Source organism: Vanellus vanellus, assembly GCF_965231255.1.
Source record: "Vanellus vanellus genome assembly, chromosome: 2".
In the NCBI taxonomy this organism is placed as follows: domain Eukaryota; kingdom Metazoa; phylum Chordata; class Aves; order Charadriiformes; family Charadriidae; genus Vanellus; species Vanellus vanellus.
Genome location: NC_138906.1, coordinates 24,844,221 through 24,860,688, shown reverse-complemented (window position 1 = coordinate 24,860,688; position 16,468 = coordinate 24,844,221). Strand labels below are relative to the sequence as shown.

The window sequence follows — 16,468 nt, the reverse complement described above, 5'->3', positions numbered from 1 at the left end:
TCCCACCTACCACCATTTTGGTACTCAAGCAGAGCATGATTCCTAAATCCTCTGACAGAACTGAGCTCAATGCGAAACATGGTGGGGAGAACTGCACAGTGCCAATTTCCTGCATAATTAATGCATACCTAACCCCTAATGATGAGGGGTTTCACCCACAAAGTGGCAAAAATGAGGTTTAGGCTACCTGAAAACAAGTTAGTGCTCTAAATTCCTAGCTGAAGGGAACTTCATAAAATAACATGCTTCAGCTCACATATTAAAATAAAGCCACTGTGCAACTGAAAACTTAATTGAGAGAACAAACAAGTGGCATCTTTTTCCTTAGCCCACAGATCATGCATTTCAGGCTTGGCCTCCTGGACTATTTGTCCATTTTTCATTAGATAGCCACAGGTTTTTAAAGAAATCATTCAGAAAATAGGGAGCGGAACCAGGAATACCCTCTTGTAGTGGGAATACACATGCTGCTTCAGAAGAATCGGGCTTTGCAGCACTTTCTATCCATCTGTGACTGGGAGTTTTAAAAGCTAATGCTTATCTTCCAGCCAGTACAGCTGAGTCCTACTCTATCATAAGGTATAGTAGCATAATATATATTCTGATTTATATCAGAACATATATGCCGACACATATGATTGTAAAAAGTGCTGTACAAGAGGGAATCAGACATCTTATTGCTGAACTTGGTCTGCGCTGCAATCATTTATATGCAGTTCACTTTCATAGTCTGGCTTCTGCCTGGTGAAAACAGACCAGATCTGGATCCTGACCCCGTGTTATGCAGCCAGAGGATTAAAGGAGCTTGCATGACTTGCTCCAGTTCTCATCAATCTGTTTGAAATTATACAAGTTTTCAGTACTGAAGGTTTTGAAATAAGGTATGCGGTAAAGGAATAAAGATCAGTTGTAAAGTGATATGCAAAATAAGCGGAACTGTAAAGGTCTTTTCCAAGTCACAGGTACGTATCAGTGTTATCTTCAGGTATCTTTATAATGTAATTACACCTTTAGTTAAAGACTATCTTAGGAACCATCCAACAGCAAGCTGTGAGATCTCAGAAATTAATGTTGTTACTGAAAAATTACATTTTAGCTTTAATTCTGTAAAGATCTTATGCCTGGGGAATATATATAACACAAACTGCTATATTTATAATGAAACAGATGCGGTAAGTTGTGTTATTGTACTGCATTGAATAAAAGCTGGTTGTTAGCCTCAAAAATCTCATTATCAAACCTCACTAGCTGCACCACCCACAACTAAGGTTATCTTGTCTTAGGCCTTCTGTGATACTCCTGCTGATGCCCAGTGAGGGATTAAAAATTCCCACAATGCTGAACGCAGAGGGAAAAAAAAAGAAGGAGTATGGAACAAGGAAGTTGGTCACCACTGAAACATCTGTTAAAGAGGTTGGAGCTGGGTCGGGAAAAGTTAGTCTGGAAGTCATATGGGGTTGAAGAAAATTCAGGTATCTCAAACTGGACAATCAAAATCTCCATACTCTCTTTGCCTATAAAGTGACAGAAATGCCTTCCCCCTGTCCCCTAGCCTTGCAAATACATTATCTGATGATTCCAACATAAAACTTGGCTAGTACATAAAATCCTTGTACAAAATAACTGGCTGCAGAACTGAGTATAAATAATGTGCAGTAAGTAGAAAAAGAAAGGGCGGTATCAAAGAGAAGAAAAAGTAGCAGATGAGTGGAGCACTCATTCTGGGCACTGAGGCAGGCATTGTACTAAGGACTTCTTGTCTGTACTATATTTATCTTTCCACTGTTTGAGTTTATGCCTCTTCTCAAGTTATGGCTATTAAAAGGGTAAGGGGATTATTTTTTGTCCCTTCTTAAGTAATATACTTATTCTTAAGTAATATACTTATTCTCAAGATTTTATCACCTCAGATGTGCTAAGTAAACACTTCAGGAAATGTGAACTTTACACTTTAATTCCCTGTCTCCTCCCTACCTTCTTTTGTTGCAGTTCTGGAAAGGACAAATTCCAAACCTGGCATGCCAGGAAAGCGTGACACCTCAGCATGCCACCACCGAGCTCCCAGCCACTACACCAGACGGGAACGTAACTGGCAGCCCGGTGTGGCTCAAGGCTTTCAGTTCAGGGTGGCTCAATTCCCACGTCATGTGCGAGCTCACGTCAGCGTTAAATGTATCCAGGCTCAGCCGGGCAGAGGGAGGGAAGAGGGGCAAGCAGAAAGTGTGACTTGTAGTGGGTTTACGCTACTCTTTGTTCCCTGTGAGAAAGCGTGGTACATACAATGAATGTGATCTGTGATCAGATTTTAAGGCAGTAATGCTCTGTAATAGATCTCTGTTTTGAATTCCTTCTTAACATCATATTACAAAGAATCCAGCAAAAGCTATGGAATGTAAACTGCACACATACTTTTCATTTTCTAAACAAAATTATTTTACTTAGGTCTTTTCTTAGGAAAATATACTGAATTATCTCAAAAAAGGTAATAGTATAGCATTGTGTTGCTTGACTTTAGTCCTCCCACTAGAGGGATTACATATTCTTTGAGATCTGCAAAATCAGTAGCTATGTATTCTACACAGATTTCTTACTGGTGTATTTCTAATGCAATGACCTTATTGTAACTTAAAAGATTACCATAGCTCAGTAGCCCTTCAGAAGGCAGATGTGTACTCGTTAATCTCCTCGAACAGCCTTCCTTTGCAGCCTTCCTTTTCCTCGAATAAAAACTGAATGCACCAGTGCAAACAAAATGCCTACCCAAGAAACCATATAAATACACCACTTTGTTTCATCTGTCTCCTAGCTCTTTTGCTTATGTGTGGCTGAATTTAAATAATCTTGCAAATATTAACTACTGAGTGCAGTGTTCATTACCAGTAGTCTCAGTAGAAGCACTGCAAATGGAGGGTGACTTAAGTATTTATACTGAGTTCAAGCACAAAAAAACCCCAAACTTATGAAACACATCTACCTTTTCTATACAGCTACAGTTGTACAGTTTTAGTATCTTTATCTATCGACTGGTCTGAATCTTATCTGTTTTTTTCTCACTAAAGGAGTTAAAAATTCCTTACTATTATCTTTAAGCTATTGGCAACACATATATACTATCTGACATTTTGCTTATCAGTGTATAACTCTTCAAATCTTATCACTTACATTCTCTGCCACTTATTTTCAATCTTTCCAGCCTTTAATATTTTTATCACTGTACTTAGATCCTGTTTTAATTAGGAAGGCTTCTTGCCAGACATTTATATATGTACTGTAACAAGGTTCAGCACAGTGCCTCCAATAAGCTACACTGCATATGATTAAGTCCAGTAAATAAAACCGGACTTATTGGACTTATATAAACTTATTTGACCACTAAACAGTTTGATATCAACAGTCACTTATTCAAACACTCTTGTGAGACAGATATTTCTTAAGCCAAAAAGCTAGCCAGATTCACTACTTTGTTTCTCAGCTGCCCGGAAAAGATGAGCTCCGTATGTGCTATCCTGTGTGACGAAGGTATTAGATAATAATTTGTCTCTTTCATTTGGCAACTCTATTGAATACTAAATTTTACAGAACACCACAGTACTTGTTTTCATGTTACTGGCAACTATTAACAGTATCAGTGTAATTGGTGCTGAAAAAATAAAAATATATGCTATATAGACATTGTCTGAAAGCCCTGTTTACTGGACGACTTACAAGCTGAGAAGGGTAACTCACTCTTAATGAAAAGTTTACTATAAATTAGCGTGATTAAATTAATAAGGTCCTACACAAATTCATAAAGTTCTTCAGAAATTATGCTAACAAACAGAAAGTAAAATGTTGCGCTTTCAGATAACTGACAGTAGACCGTTTACCCTGCAAAGTCTCCATCAATAGACTTGTTTCAGTCATACAGACTCTAGCAAATAATTTCTCATCCTCTCGCAATTTAATTAAATACCTCTCAACATGAGGAAGTTCAATACTTTGCAAATAAACAGTCTGGCTCAGACCAAGCTGTGTCCATTTCAGCTGTCGATGCCTCCTGGGGTACTGAAGTGAAGGAGGAGCCGGTAGGATTAAAGCATGGGTTGTACTAGTGAGGTCCTCCAGCCTGGAGGAGGCTGTTGAATCAAAGCTGAGACTCCTCCAGCTCATCTCCAAAACCGGAGTGGCCTCAGACCGAGCAGTGCTGGTGGGGCCCAGCATGAAAGGGCTTCCCAGCTCCAGCGGGACACTGCCATTCCCCCTCATTCCTTCCTGCTCCTGAAGAATTTGGACCTATGGACCCAACAGAAAACTGTACAGCTTATCTGTTTTCACAGTCTTCGGATAGGTGTCACCTGTCAGGGAGAGGTGTTCAGACTTTGGAGAGTCTACAGTACCAAAAAAGGCCATGTTTAACATAACAGTGCATTCTGTGATACACACACAAACCACCGAGTTTATGGGCTTTGTGGCCTTTTTCATAGAATCACAGAATGGTTTAGGTTGGAAAGGACCTCAAAGATCATCTCGTTCCAACCCCCATGCCATGGGCAGGGACACCCCCCACTACACCAGCTTGCTCAAAGCCCCATCCAGCCTGGACCTAAACACTGCCAGAGCGTTTTCATGATTTTTTTGTAAATCACGAATGGGTGACGTTACAATAATCTGGCACCAACACAGGAGATTCACCGCTGAACATCCTCAGTGCTTTCCAAACGCCGTAGCGGGTAACAGCGCGACGCACCCGGCCCCTTCCCCGGCCGGGCCGGGAACACCGCCGCACCGAGCCTCGGGGCTCCCCGCGGCCGCTCCTTCCGAGCCGTGCGGCGGCCACCCCGGCCGCTGCCCCCCGCGCCCGTTGGGCAGACAGCTGCTGCCAGGGACAGCCCCCAGCCCAGCCGAACACGCTCCCCTTCGCCTCCACCGCCCCCGCTGCCTCCAGCGACCGCGGCACTCGCCGCCTGCCACTTCCCGTAAAGGGGAAGAGGCCGACCCGCTGCTCCGGCATGGGCGGACCCTGAGGCAGCGCAGCGCTGTGAGGAGGAAAAGCCACCCCCGGGCCGGCGGCCTGTACCACCCCGATGGGGGTGGGGGGGGTGTGGGTTGGAAGAGGCGGTCTCTCAGCGTCCCGACGACGCCGTCTTGCACTGCCCGGCTGCCCCGGTGACTGGAGGCAGCCGCTTGCCCCGCACGGGTGGCCGAGCTTCCAGGTCCGGCCCTTTCCAGAGCCCGCGGCCCGTCCCGGTCCCCCCTTCCTGGCCGGGTGGTTGCGCCCGGGCGAGGCCGGGCCGGCAGGGGCAGGGGCAGGTGCCAGCCGAAGATGGCGTTTCCCGGGCAGCCGGCGCCCGGCGGCGGTTTCTACCAGGGCGGGGTGAGCGGGGGCTGGCAGGGCGCGGCCGCGCTGAGCCTGGGCGCGGGGCCGCCACGGCGGCGGGGTAGCCCGACTGAGGCCGGGGCGACGGCGTCTAGAGTGCCTTCCTCCCCCTCCCCGCGCTCTGCCTGGAACCTGAGGCGCCCTCCGGGCCGCCCCGCCCGCGGTGAGGGGCGCCGGCATCGGCCGCCCGCTGGCCCGTTGCGGCCCTGCCCGGCTGCGGGGCCTCCGGTGGTGTTGGGGGGGAGGGGGTCGCGGGGCGCGTCTCCGGGCCCTGTGGCGCAGGCGGGCGGTGCCTTCGCGGGCTCTCTGAGGCGGGGAAACGCTTCGCCCGGGGCGGTGTCGGCTTTCCGGCCCGGCAAGGGGAAGAAGCCGTGAGAACCGCGTTAGGGGGGGCGCTGGCCGCCGCGCCTCCGCGGGAAGTGCTGCTGGAGGCGGCCCGGGGCGGCTCCGGGGTCCGCCGGCGGGAGAGGGGAGAAGAGAGGAGGCACACGCCCCGCAGGTGCTGCCGGTGGGAGAAAGTCGCTTCTGGGGGTGTCGCTCCCCGAGTCGGCTCCCCACGTTTCCCACTCCCGTCCCCCAGCGAGGTCCTGTGTCTAATATAAAGCTGTCTTCGCTTCATGGGGCTGATAAATAGTTAAGCGGCTTCGACAAGCGAGTACATCGCATCAAACTCTTGTCCATCTCCGAAAAAGGCGCATTCGTGTCTTGACAAAAGATGGGTATAGACTCTGTTACACAGATTATCGGTTCAGTGCAGTCAAACAGGGTTAACTTCTGTCATTCCGTGATTTTCACTTAAGAATCAGTTTTATTTTAAAATTTCCATACTTAATGCATATTCTTCCAGGTATTTTCCCTGGAGATCTGTCTTGCTCAACTTTTTTGAAGGGGAAAGAAAAATCTGCCGTGCATTAGTAGTCTTTGGTACTCCATGTTCTGCTTGTAGTAGACTAAAATTCAACCCTGATGAGATACACCATCTAGATCAGTGGATTGCTCCTGTGCAAGGTTTTTCACTGATCTGCTTAAATTATAATAATTTAGTGTATTGGTACCAAGGTTGTGTCTTGGGGTTTGTTTTGTTTGTTTGTTTTATGGAATTTCTTTTTTGGTTTGACTTTTTTGCACAGTGTGTATATAAAAACACAAGTTGATTCTTAAGTACAAGCACTGCAATTTCTTAACAGTTAACTGAATCATTGATTTAAAATTAATTTTCTTTTTTTTTGATTTCTAAAGTATGGAGGAGCTCCAGGAGGACCAGCATTCCCTGGACAAGCTCAGGATCCATTGTATGGTTATTTTGCTGCAGTAGCAGGGCAGGTAAACTTATAAAATGTCACTTATTTCTTGGATTATTTTTGTTTTCTGGGGAATGATTTCTACATTAGCTTTTGGAAAGAGAAATGCCTAACATTTGCAGTGAGGAAAACTGCTGTTTCAAGTTTAAAAAAAAAAAAAAAAAAAAAAAAAAAAACAAAACCCAAACCTGAATGGTTTTACTTTGCCTATCTGCTATATATAGTTGTATAGCTATACCATATAGCTATATACACACAATAACTTTACAGTTCAAATAATGCTGTTGGTTTCTGTATAGTGTGCGTATGTGTGTGTACATATATATACACACATATGCATATTCATGCTGTATTTCCTATATAAGTATATACAGGAACTATATAGTTACATGAAATGTTGTAACTGAATGGTGGCTCAGCTGTTGGGAAATGCTGTCAACTTCAGGAGAGAGAAGCAGGAAGCCATGGGAAGCATGGGCTTGTGGAGATGGCCTGGCTAAGAGCAGAAAATGCTAATGAGAAAGAGATCATTACATGATCTTAATAGACTCATGAATGGAAAAACAGGCTTGAGTTGTGCCAATATCTGGGCTTGCTGGTAGGATAGAGTGATCAGTCTTTTAGAGGAAAAGGTGTTCGCAGCTTTGATTGAGGCCTTTCTTTTCTACTCGCTGTCATTCTGCACTGCATTTTTAATTTTTCCTGTAATTTTGTGGCTTTTTTTTTGTATGATTATGGATGTTACTAGAAATAAGTTTTGCTTGAACTATATTACAAAGTTTAGGAGCAAATAAGTTAGGTTTATTATTAGGTTTATTGAGCTGAAGTTCTATCTTTGTTGGCCATATAGCTGTTTATTGCATGCTTCTAGGCTGTGTGCAAATCTAAAACTGCTCCTGGACCTGTTATCCACAGGTAGACAGACGTAGCCACAACATGAAAATTTGAATTCAGCATTCAGTATTAGGTAATGTTTAAATTCCCAGTCTAAGACTGTAATTTGGGTTATTTTTGTTCTCTAAGTTAGTCTTTTGAATTAATATTGCATCTTACTGTCTATATATTATTTCTTCAACATTGCTTATGAAAATATGTAGACCATGTGTTTTTATAGTAAAGGGGAACACTGGAATGACCCATGTGTAGTGAGGTAGGAGCCTCTGGTAACATGGAGCCTAAGCTAAATTCTTCCAAACGTGCTGACAATTTGCCTGCCAGCTGAGATGCCACTGTGTCCAGGTGCCACCTGGATGTGTGCCAGGAATATACCAGTGAAGCCAGTAACTGACACTGGAAAAATGAGTAAGCTCCTAGCATAAAGAGAAAGAGAGGTAACAGCAAACAGGGTGCAACCCTGTGGAGAGGAGGTGGCAGGAGCTGGACCTCAGCAAAGCATAGACCATTCCCAGGCTTCCCAAGTGAGGCGTGGTTATTGGAAGCTGGGGAACCAGTGAGCTATCAGGTTAGCGCTTAAGAGTACTTAAGTTAGTACTCTTAAATACATTTTATTTGTAGAAATCATTCCTTACTGAAATAAACTGGGTAGCTTTTGAAATGTTATCCTTGGAATTGGAAGAGTCAGTTTCAGAGACCAGTGGCTGTGCAGAAGTGAAAACCCTGTAAGGAGACAATGAAGTGGAACGGATAAATTATCAGTTGCTTTTACAGCCATTCGTGCAAGTCTAAAAAGCCGCATCTCTCAGTTTCCATGAGTACTTATTGTAGAATTAGTAAAGTTTTTGGCTATGGTTTGATGCTCTCTGTGTTGGTTTTATGCCTATATAATATATAATGTTACCTCTGAGCTTTCTTTGAACTAGTTTACAACAGTGATCTTGTCTTAGATTTGAGGAATTAGTTTTCTTTGTTTTCAGAAGAAAGTCAAAAGTATTGTTTCAAGTCTTTATTGAGTCTGTCTTTGTAGGAAGTAATAGTTTTCTTTTTTTTAGTTGTTTGCAAAGCCGCTATGCCTTGTCTAGTTTAACTGCTTAAGTTCTGCTTAAAAAAAAAAAAAAAAAAAAAACCAAAAAAAACCAACAACAAACAAACAAGCATCTTTTTGGTGATGTTAATCATGATTACAAAGAATGATTTTCTGTCTTCCTGTGTATTTTAAAGTTACACAGATCATGCCTTTGTTTCAGAAGGCACAAGGGCTTTGCAGAGATTTGCTGCTTAACATGCATGGCTATTTCAAATCCCTTATTTTTTCTTCCCCTCTGAATGTAAAGTTTTAAATACATCTGTAGAATTAGACTGATGGAGTAGATTTGAAGCGGTTTTGGGTTTAGCTGCCATTTATTTTACATAGAATCAAAACGTTGCTGATCTTTTTTTCTGACCTTGTCAAATATCATTTAACATATTAACTACCATTTGTCCTATAAATAATGATACTTCATTTCTGAAAGTTACCTGGCTGTGCCATTCCCACTGTGAGATTTAGTAGCACAGAAAAGAAGAAAAAAAAAAAAAAAGTGCTTACTGGATTTCAAAACATTAGGAAAATGCTGAGGCAAATAGATTTTAAAGTCACATCATTTTTTATATCTACCGGTACAATGTTCCATCCTCAAATGAGGTTAAATTATACTTAAACTCTCTGTGAACCGAACCTCACACTGGTTGTGTGAGGAATGTGACCTAGAATTCCAGCTTCACTTCAGACAGCTCCTTGCTTTCCATGAATTGGCAGTTGCTTTCTCTGTTTGGCCCTGAGCAGGATGCACTGGAAGTGAGTCATTTTCCAAACCATGCAGACAGGTACTTTTTCTGGGTTTGGTTTATTTTCCTTTCAAAGTTCTTTGCTTTCTGCTTTTGTTTGTTCTGCTAACAACTTGCTATTCCCAAAAAAAAAGGTTGTTTTAGATTTGTAAGTCTTAAGGCTGCCTGGAGAAGAGGGTATGTGTGATCTAGGTTCTAGGATTCCTACTGTAGCAGTCAGATCGTAACCGTATAATCTAAAGTGACTACAATACCTGCTAAGTTAAAATTAGTACTTTAAGGAAAGCTGTCTTTCTGTTCAAAATGTTGTGCCTTGGTTTTTATGCAGCTGGCTCTCAAGTATATGCTACCAATATTTGATGTGAATTTGTTTGGGTTTTTTTAAAGTTAAGTTTAGAGCAAACCTGCCAATCCTGTTCATTTTTTAGTACTTCACTAGATGGGAAATCTGTCATATAGCAGATGGGTAATCAGTTGTTTTTTGAAGGGGAGCTAATTTAATGCTAGTGAAAAGGGAGTGGGTACTGGGAATAACCAGCCTGGGAGAGGGAATTAAAACAATAGCTGATACATCTTCTGTTATTGAAAGGATGGACAAATAGATGCTGATGAGCTACAGAGATGTCTCACCCAGTCAGGGATTGCAGGAGCGTATAAACGTAAGTTAATGATTTAAATAAACCAAAAAAACCTCAACCCTAAAGTATACTAATTCTCATCCCATCTACTAGAAACTGCTTGTAGTTGTGCTTTCTGCAGAGGTTTGGGGGTTTTATTTGCATGGCGGAATGGCTTTCTTTCCATATGGACTATGAAACGTAAATTCTCTGTATTCAGTTCTGTACATACAAGACTTCTCTTCTAAGCCTCCTTAGTTGCCCACTGCTGAGCTGTGGAGTTGATGTGTTTTGGTTTGTAATGGACAGGCAATTGGCAAAAAAGATGTTTTGTTTTGGTTTTAAATTGAGCTTTGATATTGACCAAATATTCTGTGGCAGGACTCCTCTGTCGGGATAGGTAGTGTTCAGTTTATGAAGTCAAGCTTCTATGAGTAAAACTGGCTTCCTTAAGTGGTGTCTGTGGTGAAATACAAATGACCACTTTGACTGAAACCTAAAACCTTTATGGATTGAGATGAGAGCAAATTAATTTTAAATATAACTTGAATTGCCTCCAGATTGTCTGCTGTCAGTTTTTCTAACAAGTAGTGCTTAAAAGCTCTTATTTGGATCAAAATATGGTATGGCTTTATACAGTGGAAGCAATTATATAATATTTTATACATTATAATATATTTTCAGTGTATAATAAAGCAATTTAAAATGTTACGTTTAGGCAAACAAAACTGAAAGTCATTCCTTTAATATAACATTTTTTTCCTTTTTCTAATTAAAACAGCTTTCAACTTAGAGACTTGCAGGCTCATGATCTCAATGCTGGACGTATCCTTTACTATGAAATGTAAACAAAGATGAGAGGATGCCCAAAATTTGGGAAATACTTTGTAATTCCCATTTAGCTCTTACTTGATAATTATTATGATCGTTATAGTTGGGGAACTACACAATTCTGTTCTTACTTATTTTACTGGAGGAAATAATAATTTTAATAAATGAGGCTCTCAGTGACTGATGTTCTTACAACTTTCTAAGCCCAGGGGACTGTTTTTCCATTGAATGTATGAAGAGTCAGGTTTGTGCACATCACTTGTTGTGCTTTTGAAATTGGACATTGTAGATGTCCTTCCTAATGAATTAACTGTTTGTACTACACAGCCTGAATACAATCTAAGTCTCCCTAAATCCTGTTCCTTGAATGAATCAGGTTTGAGTATCTAATAAGATAATATATGGCATTCAGCAGTAGGACCTATGGAAGACAGGTATACTGTGCAAGGTTGGCATCTTTGGAGTTTTTTAGTCAAAACTTAAAATGTCATGTTCAAATGCTTTGTTGTTTAAAAAGAAAAAAAAAAACAGAAATGAAACTGGAAGGGTTCTTAGCTCACCTCGAACAAACTGCTTAGAATGCAAGAGTACTGATATCTGAAGTAATTTTTCATTTGTCATCTATTTTTATTTCAGATATGTATTTTATTGGTAATGATTACACTGTGGCAGGTGAGAGAGAAGTGTGTGAACTAAGTTAAATTCACAAAGAGCAAATAGCTTTATCAGGTTTCACTGAGAAGAGTGGGGACAGTAAGTTCTATGACCTTTGGTTTTGGTCGGTAGTATTATCTCTGTGCCGTGGGATGCTGGAGTTAGTTTCCTACCAGAAAAAATTAATAATGGTAAGATATTGTTAATATTGACCTTCAAGAAAGAGTTTTTAAGTACAGATGATAAAAATACAAATTTCCATTGGAGAGAGGGCTTCTTTTTTTTAACTTTTCAAGTTAGCAAATTTTTTTCTTAGCTTTGGAATCAGAGGGATATGTCTGGCACACTGGGATTTAATGAATTTAAAGAACTCTGGGCTGTGGTCAATGGCTGGAAGCAACACTTTGTAAGTTTTGACAACGATAGAAGTGGTACAGTGGATCGTCAAGAACTGGAGAAAGCCTTGATGAATATGGGTAAGTTGTGAAAAGTTCTTGCTTCTGACATTGACTTACAGCATTTCCCATCATCCCGCAGTAACTGACACACATTTCCAATCAAAAATGTGTTCAATTCTGTTAACTTACCTGCCTTTTCAATATAGAATTTTTTTTTTCAAATAGGATTTAGATTGAGCCCACAGGCAGTGACTGCAATCACAAGACGATACAGCACTCACGGAAAGATTACGTTTGATGATTACATTGCCTGCTGTGTGAAACTCAGAGCTCTCACTGGTACGCTGGCTTACAGTCTTCTAACTATCATCCCCTTAACATATTTTTATTTAATAAAATCTGATTACTCAGTTATCTCAAGTTCAGCTTTACTTTTATGTAAAACAAAATAGGTTTCTTTCAATAGAGTTTACAGGCAGAACTGGAACAATTATAGATTATGATTTTTTAAATCCCCATTGAAAAATCCACTGAAAACTAATGCAGGTTTTGTTCCAGAGACTAGAAGAGTTATGTTACCAAAATTGGGAAACTGTATTTATCAACAGAACATAAAGGGCTGTATATGATAAATATTAAAATGAAGAACTGGAAATTACATCTTGGAATTAATTGCAGTGTTCTTCATGAATTCTCATTCATGTAACTTGGGGAATTTAATGGAAGTACAACACATTTTAACAAAAATTGATTGATTCTTCTTACCTGGTTTCTGTTTTGTTTTCTTAACGCATTTTCCCAGAATGTTTTAGAAGAAGGGATACATCTCAGCAGGGTTTTGTGAACTTCCAGTATGATGATGTAAGTGAACTTTAAGGAATCGGTTAAAATTACAGGTTAAAACTAAAGAAAAACTTAAAACTGAAGACAAACGGTAATGATGTGAGTTTGTGCCTGTCTTCCCTATGCTTATGGTGTTACTGAGAGCACAAAGGTTCTGGGTTTTGTTGAGTATTGTCTCAAAAAGTTTTCACATATTTTATAGAGTTCTATAAAATGTTGTTGTGCATTTTTGTCTGGACTTCTTAGCAGCGTGGTTCAAGAAGATCTATGAGACTGTGTTGCTTGCTAACACCACTTTCTGTGACTTTTTTTTCTTCTTTTGTTGAGGACTTGGTAGGCATTTTTCCCAGGAAAGGCTGGGGGAGGTGCGGTGGGGACAGACACAAATGGCACTCAGTCAGGCTTGTAGATCTTGGCTTCCTGGCCACATCTGCACAGGGAAAGGACATCACTAGATTCAAGTATTCCTCTTTTTTGTTGTTGTCGTTATTAAGGAGATGCTTTGTTTTAATTAACTATTGGCTAATTTTCATATTTAGTTTCAAAGCTTTGTTGTTCATGGACTGAATTTGTTTACAGAAAAGGGTAGTGACAATGGGTATTTTAGGAGTAAAGACTTGTTCTTTACCATACATCTAATAAATGGTTATTTTTTTTTCAGTTCATACAGTGTGTTATGGGCATCTAAACCAAAAGGAAGGAAGCTGTGGATGATCATGATTAACATTCCAGTTTGCGTTTTGCTTTGCCAAATCTTACAATGATTGTGTATCTTAATATTGGAAACTGCATATTTTATGAAGGTATCGCTTTACACACTTGCAGTTTTTTTAGTTTTGACAATGACTATAAACTACTCACATGCTGCTGTCTTTAACTTTCAACCTGTGACTATTAAAGATGTTTCTATTTTCATAAACTTGCAGTTCACTATGTACAACTCAAATTATGCAGATAGTAAGTTTTTCTGTAGTGTGTTTGCTTTTTTCCTGTGATTCGCAAAACCCAGATCCTGGAGTGCAACTTACCTTTTCCTGTCTTAAACAGTATCACGTGTATGACATAAGATGATAGGTATCCTTTTGTCTTCGACAGGATAAGACACACGTACAAACTGAAAGAGCTTTTGGAATGATCATTTTACACTGGTCTGTTAGAACATCAGTGAGTTTAAGTTGCTTATTGTGACAGGTAGCTATTTCCAAGATGAAGTTTGTGTCTGATGCCGCACACGGAGTCTAAGACTACCTGTTAGAACTTCAGGGATGTGACAAAACAGCAGAGAGCTCTTCTAGCAGCGTGCTCTTGTATAGGGGGCTTTTGTTCCAGTAAGATTATTGCTCTGTTTGTGTCACTGTATCAAACACTTTTAAACATACAAAAACTAGGCTGTGTCAGTTTATACATTAACTTTCCCTTTAACAATGAACTTCTAAGCTGCCAGACTCAAGTTACACGTAAATTCATGTTTCTATCTGTTCCACTTTAAATCTGTACGAGTAGCCTTTCCTGTCTCTGTATGCAAACTAACATACAAGGGCCAAGCACCGCTTCAAAAAATTCTTGCCAGATTACTATTTCAGATCATTTCACTAATTACCAATGCTGCAGAATGTACAGGAAAGCAGATACTGAAAGGCAAGACTTTTTTTGCCTGAGATTTTTCAGGGGAAAAAAAGGGGCTTTTGTTTGTTGGGGTTTTTTGATTTTTTTTTTTTTTTTTTTTGAGGGGAAGATTGGCATTGTATGGGAGGAGGGAGCAGCATAACTGTATGGAGGTTGTTCAGACTTTTTTCCAATTAAATAAGTTAATGAAACTTTTGTTCATTTTGGTCATTTCTGCCTACCACAGAGGAGTGATAGGTGTTCTTTTGCTAGCCTTGTAAATGCAAAGAATGCCAGAAGAATGGTAAAAGGAGCATATTTGTTATATTAGTGATTTAGAGCACTTCTGGGGAGGAGCCTTTGCGCTAAGGAATGAAAGCAAAACTATACATGCATTTATATAGATAGATGCATGTATATATCACTGGACAAACAACAGAAGTAATGCTTGGAGCAGAATTCTTGCTTGAAGATACTATTTATCCCCTAGCTTGCTAAGAATACTGTAAAATGTAAGTCTCTAGTTTGGGGGTTGCAAATTCAAAGCTGGCTGGTCTCACCTAAAGAAGCAACTAATACTACTTAAATTCAGAATCCTTTGCATATCGCTTCTAGTTTCATTTCAGAAGCTAGTTCTCTTTCTGCCCTCCAAAAATAATTTTAAAGGCATAAAAATTATTATACTTTGGACACTGTGATAATTGTACGCAGTCCTGTTGCACATAAAGTTGGGAATCAGACATGGAATGCTACAGAAAGCATTTCTAACAAAATGACCAAAGTCCATAAAGGTTTGTGTGACTGAAGCAGCCAACATCAGTTCTGCTGTAGCCCAAAACTTTGACAGCTTATGAAGTTAGTAAACTGAGTATGAGGCAAAGGCTGTTCTACCTGTAGGGTTTAGATTAGACACATAAATACAATATTCATTCTTACACCTAAAAAGGATGAGACATCTTTACCAAAATGCTCATTACCTACACAACATTTCTCTTATCCTTTTGCTTAATTGTGTTTCTGGTCCTGACCTGGGTTTGGCTGGGCTGGAATTAATTCTCTTTATAGCAGCCCATAGGGTGCTGTGCTTTAGATTTGTAACTAAAACAGCGTTAACACATCGGTGTCTTAGCTGCTGCTGAGCAGTGCTTACTCAGCATTAAGGTCTTCTATGTTTCACACTCTGTGGCCCCATGAGTAGGTAGAGGCTGGGAGGGACAGCTGACGCGACTGGACCAAAGAGATATTCCATGCCATGTAATGTCATGATCGGCAATAAACCTGGGGCAGGGGTGGGTAAGTCTCTCCAAAGCAACTGTTGCTTGGGGACTGGTTGGGCATTGGTCTGCTGGTGGGAAGTGGTGAGTGATTGCCTTTGCATGGCTTTCCCTCCCACATCTGTTTTTTCCTTCGCTCATTAAGCTGTTACACCTTGATCTGCAATTATTTTTTGCTTTTGCTCTTCCAATTCTCCACCCTGCCACAGGCCTGAAACTCCTAATGAAAGAAAACATCAGGCAATAATGAATATAACATTCTTGTAGAGAAGTGTAACTTACTAAATGATCTGAGACACCCTGGAAGTTCTACACTCCTATACAGGTATGAAGTTGTGCAACAAATCATGAAAATTATTGATGAAATAATATGTGGGAGTAAAAATGCGCCTGCAAATAAAAGCTTTGCTTGAAAAATGTGTTGAGCTTATTTTGCATACTTGGAAGGTGTGGGGTTTTTTTTTGGGGGGGGTGGGGTGGGTGGGTGGGTGGTGGTGTTTTTTGTTTTTTTTTTATGAAAGGCATAACAGGTGTCTGGAGCAATGAAAGAGGACCAATGACAAACATGCCAATTCTTTCTCAGTTTATTTCCCCAGGCTGAATTACTGTTTTGGCACCAGACAGCTACTGGGCAGTGAAATGCTGCAAGAACACCAGTGTGAACTAACAGCGTTTTTTTCAGGGATCTTCTTGTAAATACAAAACAGAGAAAACTGGAAAACTAACTGCTCCAAAACCAGGAACAAATTCTAGCTTATCCAAGAAATAATTGCTTTTTGTTCTCCCTAAGCATTTCAAAAATCCATAGTATTCATAGGGACTGATAGGATAAATCATCTTTCATGGTTGACAAAAACCAAGATAA

At 40.6% G+C, this 16,468-nt stretch overlaps 1 protein-coding gene across 1 annotated transcript; it reads left to right on the top strand.

Annotated features, from left to right (window-relative positions):
* The first annotated feature begins 5,265 nt into the window (after nt 1-5,265).
* SRI (sorcin) lies at nt 5,266-15,992 on the top strand. Its single transcript, XM_082480021.1, has 8 exons — nt 5,266-5,353; nt 6,596-6,679; nt 9,971-10,040; nt 10,780-10,823; nt 11,812-11,959; nt 12,107-12,220; nt 12,684-12,742; nt 13,386-15,992. Exons 1-8 carry the CDS (start codon nt 5,303-5,305, stop codon nt 13,410-13,412), a joined length of 597 nt encoding a protein of 198 aa, XP_082336147.1. The 5' UTR covers nt 5,266-5,302; the 3' UTR covers nt 13,413-15,992.
* The last annotated feature ends 476 nt before the right edge of the window (nt 15,993-16,468 follow it).

Coding starts and splice junctions, on each gene's coding strand:
- SRI (XM_082480021.1), top strand. CDS start 5,303: ATGGCGTTTCCCGGGCAGCCGGCGCCCGGCGGCGGTTTCTACCAGGGC. Junction 10,824..11,811: donor TCATGATCTCAATGCTGGAC/GTATCCTTTACT, acceptor CTTTGGAATCAG/AGGGATATGTCTGGCACACT. Junction 12,221..12,683: donor GAAACTCAGAGCTCTCACTG/GTACGCTGGCTT, acceptor GCATTTTCCCAG/AATGTTTTAGAAGAAGGGAT.